General features: G+C 44.0%; 1 protein-coding gene across 4 annotated transcripts in view; it reads left to right on the top strand.

Annotated features, from left to right (window-relative positions):
• Window positions 1-1,990: 1,990 nt before the first annotated feature.
• The window catches only part of ING4 (inhibitor of growth family member 4), a 40,995-nt gene continuing 21,991 nt past the window's right edge, over window positions 1,991-20,994 (top strand). For 2 of the 4 annotated variants that reach the window (XM_065406756.1, XM_065406764.1), the window contains exon 1: window positions 1,991-2,058. In XM_065406756.1, coding sequence (XP_065262828.1) covers window positions 2,022-2,058 — 37 coding nt within the window. In that variant the 5' untranslated portion in view covers window positions 1,991-2,021. Of the gene's footprint in view, window positions 2,059-19,580; window positions 19,620-20,994 lie in introns of those variants that run through there. The other 2 variants (XM_065406772.1, XM_065406780.1) reach the window with 2 other exon arrangements.

Genomic DNA, 20,994 nt, shown 5'->3' on the forward strand with positions numbered 1-20,994 from the left:
CCAAGGGCTTACTCTACTGACTTACTGATTCTTTTTATTAAATGACAAATGACATGGCTGTGTTAATGTTTCCCTGGCAGCCCCTGTGACCTGAATAGGATTCATGATTCTTGTACTTTAATAAAAAGTTGGAATTTCAAACCCTTGAAGAAAAGGTATTGCATCCCATTTCCCATACACATATTCCACCTGTTGCTGTAGTTACCCTCTCAATAGCCTCCTGTTTTGTCTGTATTCACCCCCTTTATATTTTTCTGAGCCTCTTATCTCCCATCCCCAAAGGAGCAGCTGGATGGCCACATATAAATCCCCTTTTGTACATTTCATATTTTCCTCTTGGTCTCCTCTTCTGTCCTTGGGACTTTTCTTCTTTCATATTTCTGTAAACACCCTTTCCTCCTTGTGACGAGCAAAAAGCTCATTGGCTGCCATTGGTGTAGAGGGAAGAGACACTTAGTTCCCGGGGCACCTTGGAATTAGTAGAGAGCTGGTAAAGGGATATGACAGCTGCACTGGGTCTCCTGTAAAGTGACTATGAAGAGATGAATGATTGGGGAATAATTTCAAATTTCTATCTAAGAGACAGACCTCAAAGATGTGAGTGCAGAGAACTTGTGCCTGGAGTAAAGTACATTTGGAGCAGCCAAAACATGTGGTCTGCAAAAAGGTAAGCAAAAGCCCCCAGGCTGCCTCAGGGTCTGGCTGGGTTGCATTGATAGCTAGGCTATGTCAGTTGGTATCTTATTGTCTGCCCTCCTCTCTTCCCCCCCCACAAGGTAACAGCTCCATTCAATCCATTTCCTGTATTAATGGTAAATCCCTACCCATCCTCAGATCAAACCATTGATTAAGAGGCAATGACTGAATCATCCACTGTCTGAACCAACTAAATACACTGCTCCTGGAGGGCATGAGCCAGGGTCACAAGGTGAGAACAACATCCCTGGCACCAGTCCCACCCTGGTGATAGTGCTCACTGCTGAGGCTAGGAAATCATTCCCATCCTCTACTCTCGGTCCTGCGTTCTTCCTCTCCCTGTGCTGTCAGGGTCTCCAACACTTTTGTGAGCGCTCCCCCTGGAAGTAATAGGGAGATATTTCCACTCTCTTCCCCAGTGTTGCCAGGGCAGGGCTCTTTAGTCCGATGAAAACTAGCCCTCCTGGAGCCTGGGAGGGCCTGAGATGAATCCCGACATGCACACAGTTGTTTCTGATTGTGACTGGATACCAGACCAGTCTGGACTGAACTTTCCTTTTCTTTCCCATCATTAGCACCCTCTGCGCCGCTAGCTGGACAAGGCGTTGCTCCTGGAAATGACCGGGCAGCGCATCCGCACGTTGCAGCAGCAGGCCAGTAACGGGTCCATGTAAACAACCTCTTTTCCGCCCCGGGCTGGGGCCCAGGTCCTTAAAAGTCTTTACACTTCCATGGTCCTCCGGGGAGCGGGGCCCTTGCTACCCGCCTCCCCCACCCCGTGCTGCTGTCCCAGCCTCGCACCCGACTTGGCCCCTCTGACCTTAATCCCTCCCGGACCTAGTATAAGCCGGTCACCGGCTGCTCTACTGTGCGTCTCAGCCGAGCGGTCCTGCGGCCTCCTCCGCCCCGGGACCCGCTTGCGCGCGATCCCCGCCGGCCCAGCTCCGGCGACTCGCCTCGGGTCTGACCGTCCGCGGCTCCCTCAGGCCTGCGGCGCGGAGCCGGGCCCGTCCCGCCTGCCCCGCGGCCGCGTCGCTCTGACGGATGCGTGTCTCAGCATGTGCCGTTATCGCCCATGAACGGACTCTGAGATCACAGCCCCGCGTGCGCGCGCGCTCCCACCCCCTGCCGATGCGGGCCAGCCGAGCCGTTGCGGAATCCGGAACAAGCAATAATTCAAAGCGGCGCCTCACGCAGCCGGAAGCGGCCCTGTTCTACACGGAAGTACTTTCGAGTAGGGGAGGAAGTGACGCCTTGTTGGACGGAAGGACAGAAGTTACCCGGTTTCCGGCCCCGGCCGGAAGTGTCTGTGTTTGAGGCTCAAGATGGCGGCGGGGATGTACCTGGAGCACTACCTGGATAGTAAGAGCCGGGGCGGGGCTGGCTCCTGCCGGGAGGGTCGTTGCCTGGGGCGGCTCTTGGTGGGAGCGGGTTCGGCTCGGGGTGAAGCGGCGCGCGGGCTTCTGGGGCTGGGCCAGACAGCTCCAAGCGCGCGCAGTCCCGCCCAGGGCGCTGTGGCGCGGACCGAGCCCGGCTAGCTCCAGTGCGCGGCGGCGACGGGGATTAAAGCGCGGCGCTGGCGCTGTGGCCCCTTCCCCGCGCTCCTGGGGTGGCGGACTCGCCCTGGTGTTGCGGAGCTGTTCGCGGTTCCTGCTCTTCCTGTGGTCTCTGGAGCCCGGCTCGCTGTGGTCTGGGTCAGTCCCACACACCTGCTCTCGGCGCCAGATCCCGCCTCGGGGTAGGGGTGGGGCTGCTGGCTGCTTCCTCTTCTGCACCTTCTCGTTTGCATCCTTTCCCTGCTGACCTCTCCTTTCATCGCGGTTGATATGTTGGGGGGACGGTGTATTTTTTTAGCTTTGTTCCCCCTGCCCCATACTGCACATTCAACCCGTGGAACTTGTTGCCACAGGATGTTGTGAAGGCCAAGACTATAACGTTTAAAAAAAAAAACACTAGATAAGTTCATGGAGGACAGGTCCGTCAATGACTATTAGCCAAGATGGTTGGGGATGCAACCTTATGCTCTGGGTGTCCCAAAACCTATGAGTGGGAGTGGACACTCGATGATTGCCTGGTGTCTTCATTCTGAAGCATCTGGCACCGGCTGCTGTCCGAAGACAGGATATCGGGCTAGATGGACCATTGGTCTGACCCAGTATGGCTGCTGTTATGTTCAGAAAGCAGATTGTTTGTGCCAGGCTCCTGCAAGAGCTGACAGCCATACAGCTGGCATTGGTGTGGGTGATGGTTAAGGATATGATTCTTTCATGGAGGTTTCAGAAGTCACGGAATCTCTTGACTTCCAGCAACCTCCATGACTTCAGCCCTTGGCGGCTGGGAGCTGTGGGGTACCCCCGCTGCTTGGCGGTGGGGGCCCCCGGAGCTCTGAGCGGGCCCTCACAGATGCCTGGCAGCTGGGGGTGTGCGCGGACCCTGCAGCTGAGCTTCCCATTTTGTCATGGATATTTTTAGTAAAAGTCACGGACAGGTCACGGGCTTCCATGAATTTTTCTTTGTTGCCCGTGACTTCTCTGTGACTTTAGTGATGGTTTGAGTAAAGAAGAGAGAAAGTAGTTAGATTTCAAGTTCTATCTCCTATAATTGACAAAAAGCATATTTCTCTCCACTCCCCATGCCTCTCCCCCCCTCCCCCCCTTGGGAAGCGATAAAGGAGAGTGGATGGTTTTCAGTGTTTTTCATTTCAATATATGGGTGGAGAGGGGGGTGGTGACCTAAATTCCACTATATTTATGATTTTTCTTATATTTGTATGGTGTTTGTTATAGCTGGTTATTTTTATTTGCATAGCTGTTTTAACATTTTCCTTGCTTGTTTTTTGTTATAGAGAAAATGGTAATTTTATAGGTGAAGCTGGTAGCACCATCTTTTAAGCTTGCCTGATACTTCTCATTATAAGACCCTCGCTTTCAGTTGCTTATGACTTTACCAAACTTGATCCATTTTGGGCGGGGGGGGGGAAGTCTTGTGAGCTGATTTTTTTTTTTTTTTTTTTTTTTTTAATTTCAGCCAAAGTAGTTCAGTTGCTTCAGAGAAAATGTTTTGCCATATTTAAAAAAGATATGTTAGCAACCTATTCTTTAGCTAGTGCTAGCATGTGTTAGGGTAGGGACTTGAAATTTGGCAGGGAAGTTGCCCTGGTTGTCAGGATTGTGCCTTTTGCCATCCTGGAGAAAATTGACCCAAATACAGTAACTCCTCACTTAACGTTGTAGTTATGGTCCTGAAAAATGTGAAACGATGTTAAGTGAATCCAATTTCCCCATAAGAATTAATGTAAATGAGGGGGTTAGGTTCCAGGGAAATTTTTTTTCACCAGACAAAAGTCTCTCTCTCTCTCTTATTTATATTTGTGTGTGTGTGTGTATATGTCTGTATATGTGTATGTGTGTGTGTGTGTGTGTGTATATATATATATATATACACACACACACACACACATACACACTCACTATAAGTTTTAAACAAACAATTTAATACTGGTACACAGTGATGATGATTGTGAAGCTTGGTTGAGGTGGAGGAGTCAGAGCCTTACTGCTACTGATGATGAACTAGCAATTGGCTGAGCCCTCAAGGCACTCTTCAAGGCAGAAGGAATGGAGGGAGGGGAGACAGCATCACAGACAGAGACAGACTCTGTGTGTGTGTGTGTGTGTGTGTGTGTGTGTGTGTGTGTGTGTGTGTGTGTGTGTGATGCGCATTTCCCCTTTAAGTAAGCTGACCCTACTCTTAAGTACACTGCCTTGTTAATTAGATCAGCTTGCTGAGACCGCAGCTGCTGCCAGCAAGCTCTCTCCATCCTGAGCCCTGTCCTGTGTCCCCCCTGCTCTATGGAAGATGGGGTAAGCGGGAAGGGGGACACCCTGACATTAGCCCCCCCTCTTCCTCCCCTCCTCCCCGCACAGCAAACAGGAGTCTCGGGGAGCAGCTCCAAGGCAGAGGGCAGGAGCAGCACATGGCAGTGCGGGGAGGGGCAATTGATAGCCTGCTGGGCAGCTGCTGCACAGGGAACTTAGGGGAGCGGGGAGCTGATAGAGGAGCTGCTGGTCCACCCTGGTTCCAAGCCCCCACCAGCTAGCTGCAACGGGCTGCTCTTCCTGCAAGCAGTGGACAAAGCAGCCGGCTTCCAAACGACATTAGAAGGGAGCATTGCACAACTTTAAACGAACATGTACCCTAATTGATCAGCAACGTAACAACAAAACAACGTTAACCGGGACGACTTTAAGTGAGGAGTTACTGTATGGCCAAGTTACAAGCTTTTTGGGGGGAAATCTGTTTGCACATGCTCAGTATAAACTTGTTGGAACTTAAAAGCTAAATTCTCTGAAAATTCTTTCAGTACTGAGTATGCTCTAGCTTGGGGCTGCAGGGGCCAAACAGCACTTCCCTGCAATTGCCACTCTTGGCTGCTGTGGGCCAGTGTGGTACTGGAACTAAGAGCAGAGAGACTCTCCCCTGCGGTCTCAATTCTTTCCCTGCTGGGCCCAGGCAGTGTGGAGAAGGAAGTTGCCTGAATTTAAAGCAGACAGGACAAGAACCAGACTTGGGGAGAGTAAATTTGGCAGGAAAACTGGGATTAGCTGGTTATAGATACTGAGCCAGGGGCAGGAGAGACAAAGCTCATGAGGAGCCAGGGTATGGCGGGAGAACTAAGACTAGCTGGGCAAAGATACTGGGGAAAGGGAAGGCTCAGCCAAGGTATGTGTGGGGGAAGGGAGGAAGACTGGGAGCCAGTGTGGAGTGGTGAAGAGGGAAAGAAACGGATTTTACAAGGGACTAGGGCTCACAACCGGAGCTCAGAGGAAAGGACTAGGACTGACTGGCACTGGAACAAAGAGAGGACTAGACAAGGACAGGTTGGAAGGCATAGGAACAGAAGGCTCTGTGACCACCGGAGTGCACACTTTCCAGAAGCTGGACTGGAACCCAAGATTCCTGGCTCTCGCCATTCGTTTGCTGTCAGCAAATTGCTGTGAAACCCACTGGCAAAGTGTCTTGTACCCCTTCTGCATCAATCCATGTAGAGGACGACAACCTACTATTGCTGTCAGTTACTGCTTAGCTCAGGTGCTAGAGGTCTGTGCAGTGGATTTAAAGGTTTTAACCCTGCTGATGAGCCATGTGGGTGTCAATATATCACATGATGAAATTTGTTGGTTTTTTTTTCAGTTTACTTTTTTAAAAATTTAGGAAATTACCCATTAAAAAAACCTTCTTATAAGAACATTAAGGTTTCAAAGTCAAGCTTCCAGAAGTTAGGAAATGCCAGAATTAAGGTTGCATGTTCTTTTAATGCTGTTTTATGTGTGTAATATGTGGGTTGCCTAACACTTCCCACTGTAAAAATATTTTTCAGCTCTAACACCTCTGTGGTTTGCAGCAGGCACTTAAAATTTGGCAGAGGGGATGGTTCTAGGGTCAGAGACTCACGTCTTGCTGTCCCTGTGAAAACTGAAAAAATTATAAAACTGTAAAAACATCTCCATTTGCAGTTTGTATTATACTCTGCAGAGCATGCTAGGCTTGCTGTTTAAAAAAATGTGACTGTTGTGTCTGTACTGAGCATGCCCCAGCTTCGCTGAGCCTATTCACAGACAGACACATTTGAACTGAGCATGTCCTCCAGCAACTAACTTCATCGTGGTGAAGCAGCTACACGCCATGAAAACATAGATGCAACGGAGGTGGTGGTAAAGGAGGAACATGCCTCTTCAGCTTTCTTCCTCTCTGGTGATGTCTGTGTGTCCCCTTCCTTCAACTCTGTCCAATATCAGAGGAGTTAAAAATGAAAAGGCTTCTCCCCACTTCCCTAAAACATGTCCTCCTGCAGCTTTTTATCTCCATTTAATGTCCTAAACCAGGGGTTCTCAAACGGGGGGGTCGGGACTCCTCAGGGGGTCACGAGGTTATTACATGGGGGGTCGTGAGTTGTCAACCTCCACCCCAAATCCCGCTTTGCTCCAGCATTTATAATGGTGTTAAATATATAAAAAGGTGTTTTTAATTTATAAGGGGGGTCGCACTCAAAGGCTTGCTATGTGAAAGAGGTCACCAGTAAAAAAGTTTGAGAGCCACTGTCCTAAACCATTTTTTGTCCCCTGCCTCCACTATTGCAGAAGCTGGATCTGCTATGCTGTAGCTATCAGATCCTGTAATGGGAGGAGGAAGCTAGATAGTGAAGCACTTTCTCCTCCCCTGCACTAAGGAAGCCGTGGGTAATAGAGAGGGAGGAAAAAGGAGGGAGATCAGAGAAAGAACTTGGGAAAGGAAGAGTCTGGGGTGACGGTTGGGAGAGAGAAGGCTGGGGGAGGGGGAAGGAGCTCCGAGAGGAGCTTGTGTGTATGTATGTGGACTCTTAGAAGAGCCTGTGTAACAAGTCCCTTATGTGTAGAGGCAGTCTGTGTGTGTGCTGTTTGCGTTTGCTTGATTTTTGGGGTAGGAAGGCCAGAGAACGTGACATTTTTTTGACTGGGATGCATGAGACGAGTGACTGTTAGAGATTTTGTAGGGGGTGTCAAATGAGTGTAATCTTGGGGGGCAAGTGGATGGCACAAGAATGTGATTTTTGTAGCAACCAAAGGACCCTTGAGGACTGTAGCCTCATTGTGCTAGGCACTGTACAAACATGTACAATAAGAAGATATGATCCCTGCCCTGAAGAGCATATTATCCAAGGCCCTATGTACACATGAAAGTTCCACTGGTGAAATTGCCCTTATATTGGAGGGAACTGCTGTGCATCCACACACACGCATTTCCTCCCACCCATGCTTCTCTAGATGTCCACTGATGGAAATGTTTCTATCCATAGCAAGTCTGCACCAGTGGGAGTTAAATCTGTGTAGTGCAGCAGGGACTTGTTTCACTTCCATGGCAAATAGTTCTCCTACTGCTGTCTCACACTACAATGGTCACAACAGATTTGACCCCTCTGGGAAAATTGAACCAGGATGCAAAGAGATCCAAGGTGCCTTGACAGGTGGTAGAACTGGGCTACTTTCTGAATAACAGTGTAGAGTGAAGGGTAAGGAGCTGTGACAAAGCTATCAAAGAGATCACAAGGGCAGCTGTGGAAATGCCCACACAAACTCCAAGAAGCCCATCATCAGGGTGGATAAAAATCAGTGATTTTTTTTTTTAAATTGTATTTTAATATTTAAATTGGATTTTTTTGATAAAATGCTTTTTGAGGAAAAAACTTATCTAAAGATACATTATAGCTCAAAAAATTTCATCATGGAATAGGGATTATAAATTCTAATTCTATAGTATGAGACAATGTTTGAGTATGAGTCATGTAATGTTTAAGAAAAGTTTTGTAAATGAGTTCCAATAGTTCATGGATTAGGGACCCAATCTTATGGGGTTCCAGGGGCTTCTGTATAGATTACTTAGGTTACTCTTTCTATCTACCCAATGGGACTCAGTGCTCAGTCTAGAAGAGAACATCAGAGATGCTTAGGTTTGCAGTTCTCAAACTGTGGATTTGTGTCTCCAGAGATAACATGCTTGTTAACAGCAAAAATGTTTTTAAATAAATAAATAAAATAAATAGAGGTGAGAAATAACAGATCTCAACATTATTGTCCCTCTGCAAATTTGTGTACACAGAGTCAATCCCTTTCCTCTCTCTAAAAGTGCAAAGTTTCAAAAAGTTCAATGAATAGAAGATTGTTGGGGGCGGAATAGATCTGGACAAGGAGAAGAGGTCTGGAGATAAATGTGAGAAGGGAGGGACAGGCAGTAGAAACAAAAGTGAAACTGTTTGAGTAGCATATTCCAGAAGTCTTGAGGTCTTTCTGAGTGTAGTCTTCATTGATTTGAGATCTACCATACCATTCTCTCACTAGAAGGGAAAACCTCTAATGGCCGCAGGCCATAAAAGAGACCCAGTTTGGGAATATTTTAATGAAGTTCCTCTACCTGTGGGTAAGACAGGCATGTGTGCAAAATGCAAACAGTGCAACAAAGAAATGCAAGGCCTGGTTGCCCGAATGAAACAACATTATGTGAAGTGTTCCTTCTCAGGAGGAAGCTGCGTTGAAGATGATAAAAGGAACATGTCTGAACATGCAGGATCTTCAGGTTGGTAAACGTTTTTATTTCATACTTCTTTCTTAAGGACTACATGTCTTCCTTCTGGACTATTCTTGAATTTTCATGTTTGAGCAAAAAATATAGTTGTTACTCTGTGGTACTATCATTTTAGATGCAGTTGTGATAAAAAATAACTCGCTGAAATAGGCAGATCTTCCTTTTACAATTTCACCTTTAAAGTAATACTGAGTGTCAGTGAATGCAATGAGTAATACTAAATGAGCAGTATGGTAATAATAATTAAATAACTGCATTGACTTATTTTGTTTAGGAGACTCCATCCTCAACATACAGGATTCTGAAGACTATCCACCTTCAAGATCACCATCATTTTCTATAGTTTCGGAGTTATCTGCCAATGATAGTGTTTCAGTCACATCATGTATGTCACATAGCCACAGTATATCACTGGTAGCAAAAAAGAAAAAAAAAATCTCCATCATCCAGAAACAACCATAGATAAGTTTGTGATACGAACCAGCAGATTACAAAAAGAGGTAATTGATGAAAAAATTGCCCAGTTTGTTTATGCAACAAATGCTCCTTTCCATATGATTGAGAACCCACACTTCATTAACATGGTTCAGTTATTAAGACTAGTATACAGTGCACCCAACAGAGCAGATGTTGCAGGCAAATTGCTGGATAAAGTGTATGAAAGAGAAATTGAGCAGTGTGCAAAAGGTCTAGAGGGTAAAATTGTTAACCTGAGTCTCAGTGGGTGGAGTAATGTCCACAATGATCCTGTTGTATGTGCTTGTGTGACAACAGAAGAAGGGAATGTCTTCCTTACAGAAACAATTGATACATCAGGAAATGCACACACAGCAGAATACTTATAAGAAGTAGCAGTAAAAGCTATAACAAACTGTGGGGGGGGAAAATCAGATGTCTAGTACGCAGCTTGGTCACAGACAATGCTGCAAATGTATCCAAGATGAGAAGAAATTATTTAGAAGAGAGTGAAGAGAGTCCCAAGCTAATAACATACAGTTGCAGTGCTCATTTGATGCACCTCCTAGCCAAAGACTTCAGTGTTCCAGAAATAAAGGGTAATGTTGTTGAAATTGCAAAATACTTCCGTAACGACCACTTTGCAGCAGCTGCTCTGAAAAAAGTGGGAGGAACCAAGCTAACTCTCCCACAAGACATGTGATGGAACTCAGTAGTGGACTGTTTTGAGCACTGTGTCAAGAACTGGCCTAATCTGATGAGTTTGTGAACAAAATCGTGAAAAAATAGATGGCACTGTCACAGCCAAAGTTCTCAACATGGGGCTTAAGAGAAATGTTGAACACATGCCGAGTACCCTGACGTCTATTTCTGGAGCCTTGAACAAAATGCAGGGAAATAGCTGTTTTATTGCTGACACTGTTGAAATTTGGAAGGAATTGAGATCTTAAAAAGAGAAACGTGCAATGACAGAGTTAAATTACAAGCACTAAAAAAATGAATGGGACAAGCACTATCTCCAGTTCATTTTCTTGCAGATATTCTCAATACTCGGTACCAGGGTCAAGCCTTAACTGCCGAAGAAGAGGAGTTGGCTATGACATGGACATCCAGCAATCATCCCTCAATAATGCCAACTATAATAAACTTCTGAGCTAAGGGTGAACCATTCAAGAAATATATGTTTGCTGATGATATTTTAAAGAAGGTCACACCATTGAACTGGTGGAAGTCACTAAGCACTTGGATTCAGAGACTGTTGAAGTGATAATCTCACTTTTAACAGCAGTAGCTTCTTCTGCCGCTGTAGAAAGAATATTTTCTTCCTTTGGACTAATTCATTCCAAATTGAGAAATCGTTTGGGACCTGAAAAAGCAGGAAAGCTTCTTTTTCTTTTCCACATTATGAACAAACAGGAAAATGAAGGTGAAGACGACTGAGTTAACTGCAGAAGCCAATAGTTTAAGTTTCTCATGTTGACCTGGCTGACACAGTCGATTTAATTTTTTTTTAAATATTTCATTTAACTATTTTAGTTAAAAAATAAACTTTTTTTAAAAAACTTGAATGTTTAACTAAATTAAAAAAATTCATATGCTTGTTTTGTTAAAATATTATATGTTTGCTGTGGAAGAAAAAAATCCAGAATATATAATGTCGTTGTTTTAGTTAAATAAAACAATTTAAATATCTGTCTGGTGATGTTTTCCTCCTAATACAGCATGGCAAGAAAATCCTCCAAATATTAATGATTAACCTGTTAAATTGGAGATAGTTCACCTCCCACTGACTTCATAAATATCTGTTTCAGTTACGTTTAGTAAATGAAATAACCAATCATTCATTTTCTCATATAGCTGTAAAACTAATCTGAAAAGTTTTCAAAATAAATCACTTAAAAAATTTATAGTGTGTACCTTCTAAAAATGAAACCTACATCTATCTCTGAGTTGTGAAGAATATGTATTAAGGGTAAAACAACCAACAAGAATGCACTTTTATGTACAAATCCATGATTAAATCAAGTCTTCCTGACTAGTGATTTAAATCATGATTTAAATCAATTTGATTTAAATCAAATCCACCCTGCCCATCATTCAACATAGGTTGCTTGCAAACAGTGTTGACCCTGTCTGGAGGCTCCCCAGAAGAGTGCTGACAGCCATGATGAGATAGAGCAATAGGAGGCTAGCACTGACGTGTCTACTCAGAAGCTGCTTGATACTCATGGCATTGTCCTGGAGGCCATCAGTCAGGACCTGCTCCAGATGCAGATACTAGGATACATCTGCCTCTCAGACGACAACGGAGACAGCATACTAGGGAGATGAGGGGCCCTCAGCCAGTAAGTTTTTATTGTAATACATAATCATTGTAGCTTCTTTTTTGTGGGGGGGGGGGGTGGGAGAGGGAGGTGGACTTTCTCCAAGGTTTGCTTTGCCACCTTTTGCTTTTGTAAATGGGTAAATATAGCTATGTCATTTGGAAACCTCTCCATTTCTCCTCCTCATTGCTCTGCTCCACCCCCATCCCACACCTTCCAAAATGCTGCTGAGACCACTTGCCCCAACCTCTCCTCCTTTCTCCACACACACCCATCTCCTCCTGCCACCACTCTCCCGTGTTCAATTCCTGACACTTTCATTTTTTCTTCCCCCATTGAGCCATGTGGTTGGGTACAAAATGGCAAACAGCAGCAGCAAAAAAATAATTCCAGCACAAATGGCCCATGATGTGTCATAACATAAATATAGAAGCAATTTTGAGAGCACAAAGCTTGAACACAATATCTGCCAGCCTCTGTGCCGTCCAGCAATACATACATAGCTAAAAGTACAGTAATATAATTGCATCTTTTCAGTTATATTAAAACATCATGTTTAATACAGCATCATAAGCAATGTCATTCACTGTCTCGAGCCTTTGGTTTAACTGCATGCATAACAGTATAATCCAGCAAGTCCATGGAAAATTACAGTACTTCTGCGCAAAAAAAGGGGGTTCAATGATTCATCGGCATTATTGGTTAACATATCCGAGTAACTCACTTAAACCTGTTAGTGCAGTGTATCACAGGTTTTCAGAGATGATTTATTTTTAATCCTGATTTTTTCATGTCTCCTGGCATATCAGAGAATTTCTGGGACAAGAGGCGTTCTAATTTGGTATGCACATTTAGGCAGTGCATGTTTCCCCATCCCTTCCATTCTATGTCAGGATACATTTTCTCATTTATCAAGCAGCAAATCTGGCAGAACCACCTCAGCAGAAAACCTTGCAGTCTCCCTGGCTAACCTCTAGCCATCTTGAATAATGTCTTCCTTTGCCTTTTGGGACTCTGCATCAGAGTAATGTGTTCCAAGGCCAGGACTGCCTGCGATGGTGTAACTGGAGTTCTAAATAAGTCCCATATAATGCATCATTTTCCCGCACTCTATCAAACTGTTAAAGTAAAGATTGGCATCAACATAATGATACACATCCTTTTTCTAGGAAGCATTTAAAGGCTGCTTACCATCTTGCTCTGGGTGCCAGGTTGTTGGGGAACTATGGTAAACTAATGTGAAAATGGCCAAAAAAAAAAGAGGGGTTGGGGGAGGGGAAATGATACGTTTTCTTTTTGGGAGTGCTGAGTTTCCATATCTACTGCATTCACTATGGTTACTGACTGACCTCTGTTTCTTTGAACAGTACCTGCAATAGACATACCTTACTAGAAAGTTCCACTGATGCTTGCTGCCTTATGAATTGGAGCACAAGAGAAAGGACCAGGATACCTGGATCAGCTACAGACTTCTTGTGTGACCCTGGCAAGTTGATAAATCTACTCTGTGCCTCAGTTCCCCATTTGTCAAATAGGGATAATACTTCCCTCACAGGAGTGTTATGAAGATAAAGCCCACTAATGATTGTAAGGCATATAGATACAGTAACTCCTCGCTTAACGTTGTAGTTACGTTCCTGAAAATTGCTACTTTAAGTGAAACGATGTTAAGCGAATCCAATTTCTCCATAAGAATTAATGTAAATGGGGGGGAGCTGGGGTTAGGTTCCAGGGAATTTTTTATCGCCAGACAAAAGATATATATATATATATATATATATATATATATATATATACACACACACACACACACACACACACACACACACACACACACACACAGTATAAGTTTTAAACAATTTAATACTGTACACAGCAATGATGATTGTGAAGCTTGGTTGAGGTGTTGGAGTCAAAGGGTGGGATATTTCCCAGAGAATGCCTTACTGCTAAATGATGAACTAGCACTCGGCTGAGCCCTCAAGGGTTAACACATTGTTGTTCATGTAGCCTCACGTTCTACAAGGCAGCACGAATGGAGGGAGGGGAGACAGCATGGCAGAGAGAGACAGAGACACGCATCCTGTGTGTGTGTGTGTGTGTGTGTGTGTGTGTGTGTGTGTGTGTGTGAGAGAGAGAGAGACGCGCATTGCCCCTTTAAGTATGCTGACCCCACTCTTAAGTACACTGCCTTTTTAAGTAGATCAGCAAGTTGAGACAGCAGCTGCTGCCAGCAAGCTCCCTCCTGCTCTGTGGAGATGGGGTAAAGGAGTGGGGGGCAGCAACAGGGGGAGGGGGACACCCTGACATTAGCACTCCTCTTCTCCCCTTCCCTCCCTTGCACAGCAAGCAGAAGGCTCCCAGGAGCAGCACACAGCAGTTGTGGGAGGGACAGCTGAACTGCCCGGCAATTGATAGCCTGCTGGGCGGCTGCCGCACTGGGATCTTAGGGGGGCTTCTGGCCCACCCTGATTCCAAGCCCCCACCAGCTAGCTCCAACGGGCTGCTCTTCCTGCAAGCAGTGGACAAAGCAGGTGGCTGCCAAACAATGTTCTAAGGGAGCATTGCGCAACTTTAAACAAGCATGTTCTTTAATTGATCAGCAACGAAACAACGTTAACCGGGACGACTTTAAGTGAGGAGTTACTGTACTGTGGTAATGAGGGCCATATAGGTAAGTAATATAAAGAGATAATTTAAAAAACTTATGGTGGAGTCCCAACGAGCCACAAAGAGGGCCTGGATGTGTTAAGATAAGCAATTGAGAGAGTGTGGGACAAGAAGACAGTTCTTTGAAGCTGATCTAAGCAAAGAGAGAGAGATGGTGGGGTGGGATGATGCAAGAAGAAATGCTCACCCTAATAAGAGAGCACACTGTGGGCAACGATGCTCTCCAGCAACAGGCAAGGTGCATCTTTGTGCTTCAGAATATTGAGATTGAGGATATTTTTCACTTTCCCCACATGGTCCCAGTCATTCTCCCACTAATCCAATCCTCAGGACAAGGAGAACTACTTAATCTGTGTCTTATCTGTCTCAGACTTGATCTTTAAATTATTTTGTTATATGTTTGTGAATGCTTTGCATGGTTGCTGAAGTTCTGATTGTGTTTAATAAAATTTGTACTGTTTAATAAAGCAGCAGTGGTGTTCTTGGTTTCAAAACACAGATGCCAAGGTTTATTTAGTAGCATTAAAATGCATAAAACCAGAAGAAGAGATTTCAGGACAGGCACCATTTTTCTGTTGTGTTTGTACAGTGCCTAGAACAATGGCACCCGAATTGCTCATTTGGGATCATAGACACTTCTGCAATACAGCTAATTGTATAATTCAGTATATATTCTACCAAAACATAATACGTTGCTGTCTCCTGTTCTCAAAGTGTATGCACAGAACATTTTTGACCATGGCACTTCTGCTGGCAACATTGCCAACAGTGAATTGCACCTTGGGCTATTCAGATTCGGCAGGTAGCCTCTGCACCTCTTCTGTCCAATCATCAGCAATTACTCCTCCTTTAGTCTCAAATTATGTATAAAAACAACATACAGCAGTAATACAAGGAAGATGAGTCGCAGAACAGTCTATCTGTGTCAGACCTTTCCACCTCCCCTTCAGCCTACCAAATGCATGCTCTATAACCATCCTACAGTGGCTTAGGGTATAGTTAACTAGTCTGTCTGTTCCTGTCAGGATTTACAGTAGCTCCCTTTATAAGCCAGGGAAACAAGAAGGTGGTGCTGGGTCATCCAGAATAAGTTGGTTCCATTTCTTCATTCAGGTCTGGAGTACAGTAGGGGAAGAGAACTTCTTGTTTCATTTTTGTGACTAGTGCTGTATTTCTGAAGATCCTGGTATCACGAACTTTTCTTGACCCATCCAGTGTTAATGCTGGTGAACTGTTGGGTCTTCAAACAAGGCTACAGAACCATGGAGTAATTGAATGGCAAGAGCTGGTGAGGGGGAAACAGAATGGGCACACAGGTCCTTTCAGCAGATCCCTATCACAATTGGGATCTTTTCATACACAGTAAAGAGCTCCTGTATTACTTACCTTGATCACATGATGCAGTGTCAAATGCTGAATAGTCTTGTACACACTTTGCATAACAGCTCCAACTGTGGATCTTTCATCACTGAAATGGTTTTCCACTGATTTGGTAGCAATTGGTGATGGCCAGCTTCCAAATAGTGATTGTCACTCACTTCTGTGTGCTGAGAGGTGCTCTCATTCTGGTCTCTGGCCCTGCTTCATCAGTGCCCTCATGCAGTCTGAAGTTTTGAAGCTTTCATCATCCTAAATCTCCAGATTATCAATGCTTGTTGGCTGGAGCAAATAGCAGCATCCCTCCAAAGGCAGTTGATCAAAGAATAGATTTTGTTGGTCTGTGCAGATTCAATTTCTGGGTCCTTCTCTGAATTTCTCAAACAATTTCAAAAATTCTCAGTCACCATGGGTACCACATTGCATGCTTTCAGATATTCCAAGACCTGCTTTTCAGTCTCAGTAATGGACAGGAGCACAGTATATCTCCATCACTATGACAGAGTTGTTTAGAAATGGCACTTCCATCAGTTAAATTCCAGGATACAGTGAGAAGATTTTAGGAATTAGGCCTCTCTTCCCACAATTTCTCTGGCCTCCTGGAAGTATCTCACAATCTGGAGCAAAAATTACTCAGAATGCAGCATGCCTAGGAGCAGTGCAAGGGACCCTGGCATGTCTGTCCATACTGGAATTGATGCAGCACAGCCCTGCTATATGAATATAAGGCCCCAAAGCAACGTATCTTACCACAATGCAACTACAACAATGTGGACACATGCAATCAATGTAAGATGCATCGGTTTTACTACACTAATGGAATTCTTGTGTGTAGACAAGACCTAATGTAAGATAAGACACAATAAGTGAGTAGTCAAATGTTAGAGAGGGAGGGAAGATGAAGGGTAACATATTGTGCAATTACATAGGCTTTCAGTGTGAAAAATATTAATGGCTGTAAATCGTAACATGTTTTTATATAAATATCAGTAATCCCTCTGCATATCTATGAATGTTTGAGTTTTTTATGGGATTTTCAGGATAATGGCAGATAAGTCTGTATATTCCTCGAGGGGAAAATCCGCATAGTGTGCTGTGTGAATGCCTGTGGTCTTGTCTACAATGGTGATGGCATTAGGGTATCTGTAGTTACAGGGTGCAGTGAAAAGCAGGCTGCATCTGTACTGTGGTGTTAGCTACCCGTCTCAAGAAAAGACTCCACTGGGGGGAAGAGCTCTGAAAAGGCTCCAAAATCTTCCTGTTCCTGGCGCCTCTCCTTACCACAGGGAAAAAGACTCCAGCAAGGGGGGGAGGCAACGGGGAAAGGCTCAGACAGCAGGGAGCTGCTGGAGCCTTTTCCTGTTGCCTTGCCCCAGCCTCAGTCTCCGTCTCCCTGATGCTTGAGCCTCTTCCGGGCTGCATGGAGGCAGTGTGACATTAAAATTGCAGTGTAGATGGGGAGGCACTGCTTGAGTGTGTAGAGAGCCAAGTAGGGTATATGCCCTAAGGTTTTGGTGTGTCTTTACTTGCCTATGCAGTGCCTCACCGTCTACACTGCTGTTTATACACGTACTTGGATGGTGGACAGTATATGTACTCTACATAGCGATGTAAGTGTAGAGAGAGCCTGTGTGTGATTTTTATGGATAAGACTGAAGAATGAGAGACTCATGTTGGGGGAAACAGGAGACAGTGTGCAAGAGTACAGGAAACTGGGAACATGGGAGGAAAGGAAAGATAGGAGAAAGTAGAGGTTGGTAATGCGGATTAAGTAAGAAAAAAAAAAAACAATATAGGAAAAGAAAAAGGAAGGGGATGGGGAAGAAGAGAAGAGTATAATTTTTTTTATGTTGTACAATATAGACACAAGACAGGAAAAGATAAGAAACATACTACAGGTAAGAAGAAAAATAGCTAATGAAGTGGAGAAGGGAAAAGGAGAAAAATGCAAGGGAGACAAATTTTAAAAAGCTTTTACTTTATATAATTTTTAGCGTGTCGAGCGATTAAAAAAATTAATCGCAATTAATTGCGTGATTAAAAAAATCTCGATTAATCGCACTGTTTAACAATAATAGAATACCATTTATTTGAATATTTTTGGATGTTTTCTACATTTTCAAATATATTGATTTCAATTATAACACAGAATACAAACTGTACAGTGCTCACGTTACATTTATTTTTTATCACAAATATTTGCACTGTAAAAAACAAAAGAAATAGTATTTTCCAACTCACCTAATACAAGTACTGTAATGCAATCTTTTTATCATGAAAGTTGAACTTACAAATGTAGAATTATGTACAAAAAAATAACTGCATTCAGAAATAAAACAATATAAAACTTTAGAGCCTACAAGTCCCCTCAGTCCTATTTCTTGTTCAATCAATCGCCCAGACAAACAAGTTTGTTTATATTTGCAGGAGATAATGCTGCCCACTTCTTGTTCACAATGTCACCTGAAAGTGAGAACAGGTGTTTGCATAGCACTGTCGTAGCCAGTGTCACAAGATATTTTCATGCTCTAAAGTTTTGCATTGTTTTCTTTTTGAGTGCAGTTATGTAACACAAAAAATCTACATTTGTTAGTTGCACTTTCACGATAAAGAGATTGCACTACGGTACTTGTATGAGGTGAATTGAAAAATACTATTTTTTTTTTATAATTTTTACAGTGCAAATATTTGTAATAAAAATAATATAAAGTGAGCAGTGTACACTTTGTGTTTTATGTTGTAATTGAAATCAATATACTTGAAAATGTAGAAAAACATCCAAAAATATTTAATAAATTTCATTTGATATTTTATTTGTTTAACAGTGCAATTCAAACTGCGATTAATCGCAATTAATTTTTTTTCATGTTTTGTTGACAAGTTTTGTTTAAAAGATGGAATAAAATGTGCTGATTGGGGGGAAGCACCTGCTTGATTCATAGTTTTAGGGCCAGAAGGAGCCATTATGATCATCTAGTCAGAGTAACACAGGACATAGAATTTCACACAGTGCTTCCTGCATCAAGTCCAGCAACTTCTGTTTGAGCTACAGCATATCTTTTAAAAAAGAGAGACTGTTTTTAAGTGATGGAGAATCCACCACATACCAAGGCAAATTGTTCCAATGCTTAATTACCTTCACTGTTAAAATATTGCGCCTTATTTCTAGTTTGAATTTGTCTTCCTTCAGTTTCCAGCAGTTGAATTCTGTTATGCCTTTGTCTGCTACATTAACAAGGAGCCTTCTATCTGAAATCTTTTCTCAGAGTGTCCCTGAAATATGCCATGTTGGCATTTCATAATCATAGCTTGTTTTTCTGATTAATATTTTTGCAAGGGACAACAGGGACAGACTGACATTTACTTTCTCATCAATCATTCACCTGAGCTCTTGCTGCTCTGCTATCATAGAGGGTCAGTTGACCCAGGTCAGTATGTTCTAAGTTCACCATTTACCTGTTGCCTGTATTTTAAAGAATTCTTATTGAGGTTGCAGGAACAAACCATCCCGATGTGTAGAAAGAATAGTAAATATGGCAGGCGACCAGCTTGACTTAACAGTGAAATCCTTGCTGCTCTTAAACACAAAAAAGAAGCTTACAAGAAGTGGAAGACTGGACAAATGACCAGGGAGGAGTATAAAAATATTGCTCAGGCATGCAGGAGTGAAATCAGGAAGGCCAAATCACACTTGGAGTTGCAGCTAGCAAGAGATGTTAAGAGTAACAAGAAGGGTATCTTCAGGTATGTTAGCAACAAGAAGAAAGTCAAGCAAAGTGTGGGCCCCTTACTGAATGAGGGAGGCAACCTAGTGACCGAGGATGTGGAAAAAGCTAATATACTCAATGCTTTTTTTTGCCTCTGTCTTCACGAACAAGGTCAGCTCCCAGACTGCTGCACTGGGCAGCACAGCATCGGGAGGAGGTGACCAGCCCTCTGTGGAGAAAGAAGTGTTTCGGGACTATTTAGAAAAGCTGGGTGAGCACAAATGCATGGGGCTGGATGTGCTGCATCCGAGGGTGCTGAAGGAGTTGGTGGATGTGATTGCAGAGCCATTGGCCATTATCTTTGAAAACTCATGGCGATCAGGGGAGGTCCTGGATGACTGGAAAAGGGCTAATGTAGTGCCCATCTTTTAAAAAAAAAAAAAAAAAAAAAAAGGGGGGGGGGGGAGGGGGAAGAGGAGGATCCGGGGAACTACGGGCCAGTCAGCCTCACCTCAGTCCCTGGAAAAATCATGGAGCAGGTCCTCAAGGAATCAATTCTGAAGCACTTAGAGGTGAGGAAAGTGATCAGGAACAGTCAGCATGGATTCACCAAGGGCAAGTCATGCCTGATTAACCTAATTGCCTTCTATGACGAGATAACTGGCTCTGTGGATGAGAGGAAAGCAGTGGATGTGTTATTCCTTGACTTTAGCAAAGCTTTTGATATGGTCTCCCACAGTATTCTTGCCAGCAAGTTAAAGAAGTTTGGGCTGGATGAATGGACTATAAGGTGGATAGAAAGCTGGCTAGATTGTTGGGCTCAACGGATAGTGATCAATGGCTCCATGTGTAGTTGGCAGCCTGTATCAAGTGGAGTGCCCCAAGGGTCGGTCCTGGGGCCGGTTTTGTTCAATATCTTCGTTAATGATCTGGAGGATGGCATGGACTGCACTCTCAGCAAATTTGCAGATGACACTAAACTGGGAGGAGTGGTAGATACGCTGGAGGGTAGGGATAGGATACAGAGGGACCTAGACAAATTGGGGGATTGGGCCAAAAGAAACCTGATGAGGTTCAACAAGGACAAGTGCAGAGTCCTGCGCTTAGGACAGAAGAATCCCATGCACTGCTACAGACTAGGGACCGAATGGCTAGGCAGCAGTTCTGCAGAAAAGGACCTAGGGGTTACAGTGGACGAGAAGCTGGATATGAGTCGACAGTGTGCCCTTGTTGCCAAGAAGACTAACGGCATTTTGGGCTGTATAAGTAGGGGCACTGCCAGCAGATGGAGGACATGATCGTTCCCTCTATTCGACATTGGTGAGGCCGCATCTGGAGTACTGTGTCCAGTTTTGGGCCCCATGCTACAAGAAGGATATGGAAAAATTGGAAAGAGTCCAGCGGAGGGCAAGAAAAATGATTAGGGGGCTGGAACACATGACTTATGAGGAGAGGCTGAGGGAACTGGGATTGTGTAGTCTGCAGAAGAGAAGAATGAGGGGGGATTTGATAGCTGCTTTCAACTACCTGAAAGGGGGTTCCAAAGAGGATGGATCTAGACTGTTCTCAGTGGTAGCAGATGACAGAACAAGGAGTAATGGTCTCAAGTTGCAGTGGGGGAGATTAGGTTGGATATTAGGAAACAC

The sequence above is a fragment of the Emys orbicularis genome, chromosome 1 (assembly GCF_028017835.1).
Source record: "Emys orbicularis isolate rEmyOrb1 chromosome 1, rEmyOrb1.hap1, whole genome shotgun sequence".
NCBI lineage: Eukaryota > Metazoa > Chordata > Testudines > Emydidae > Emys > Emys orbicularis.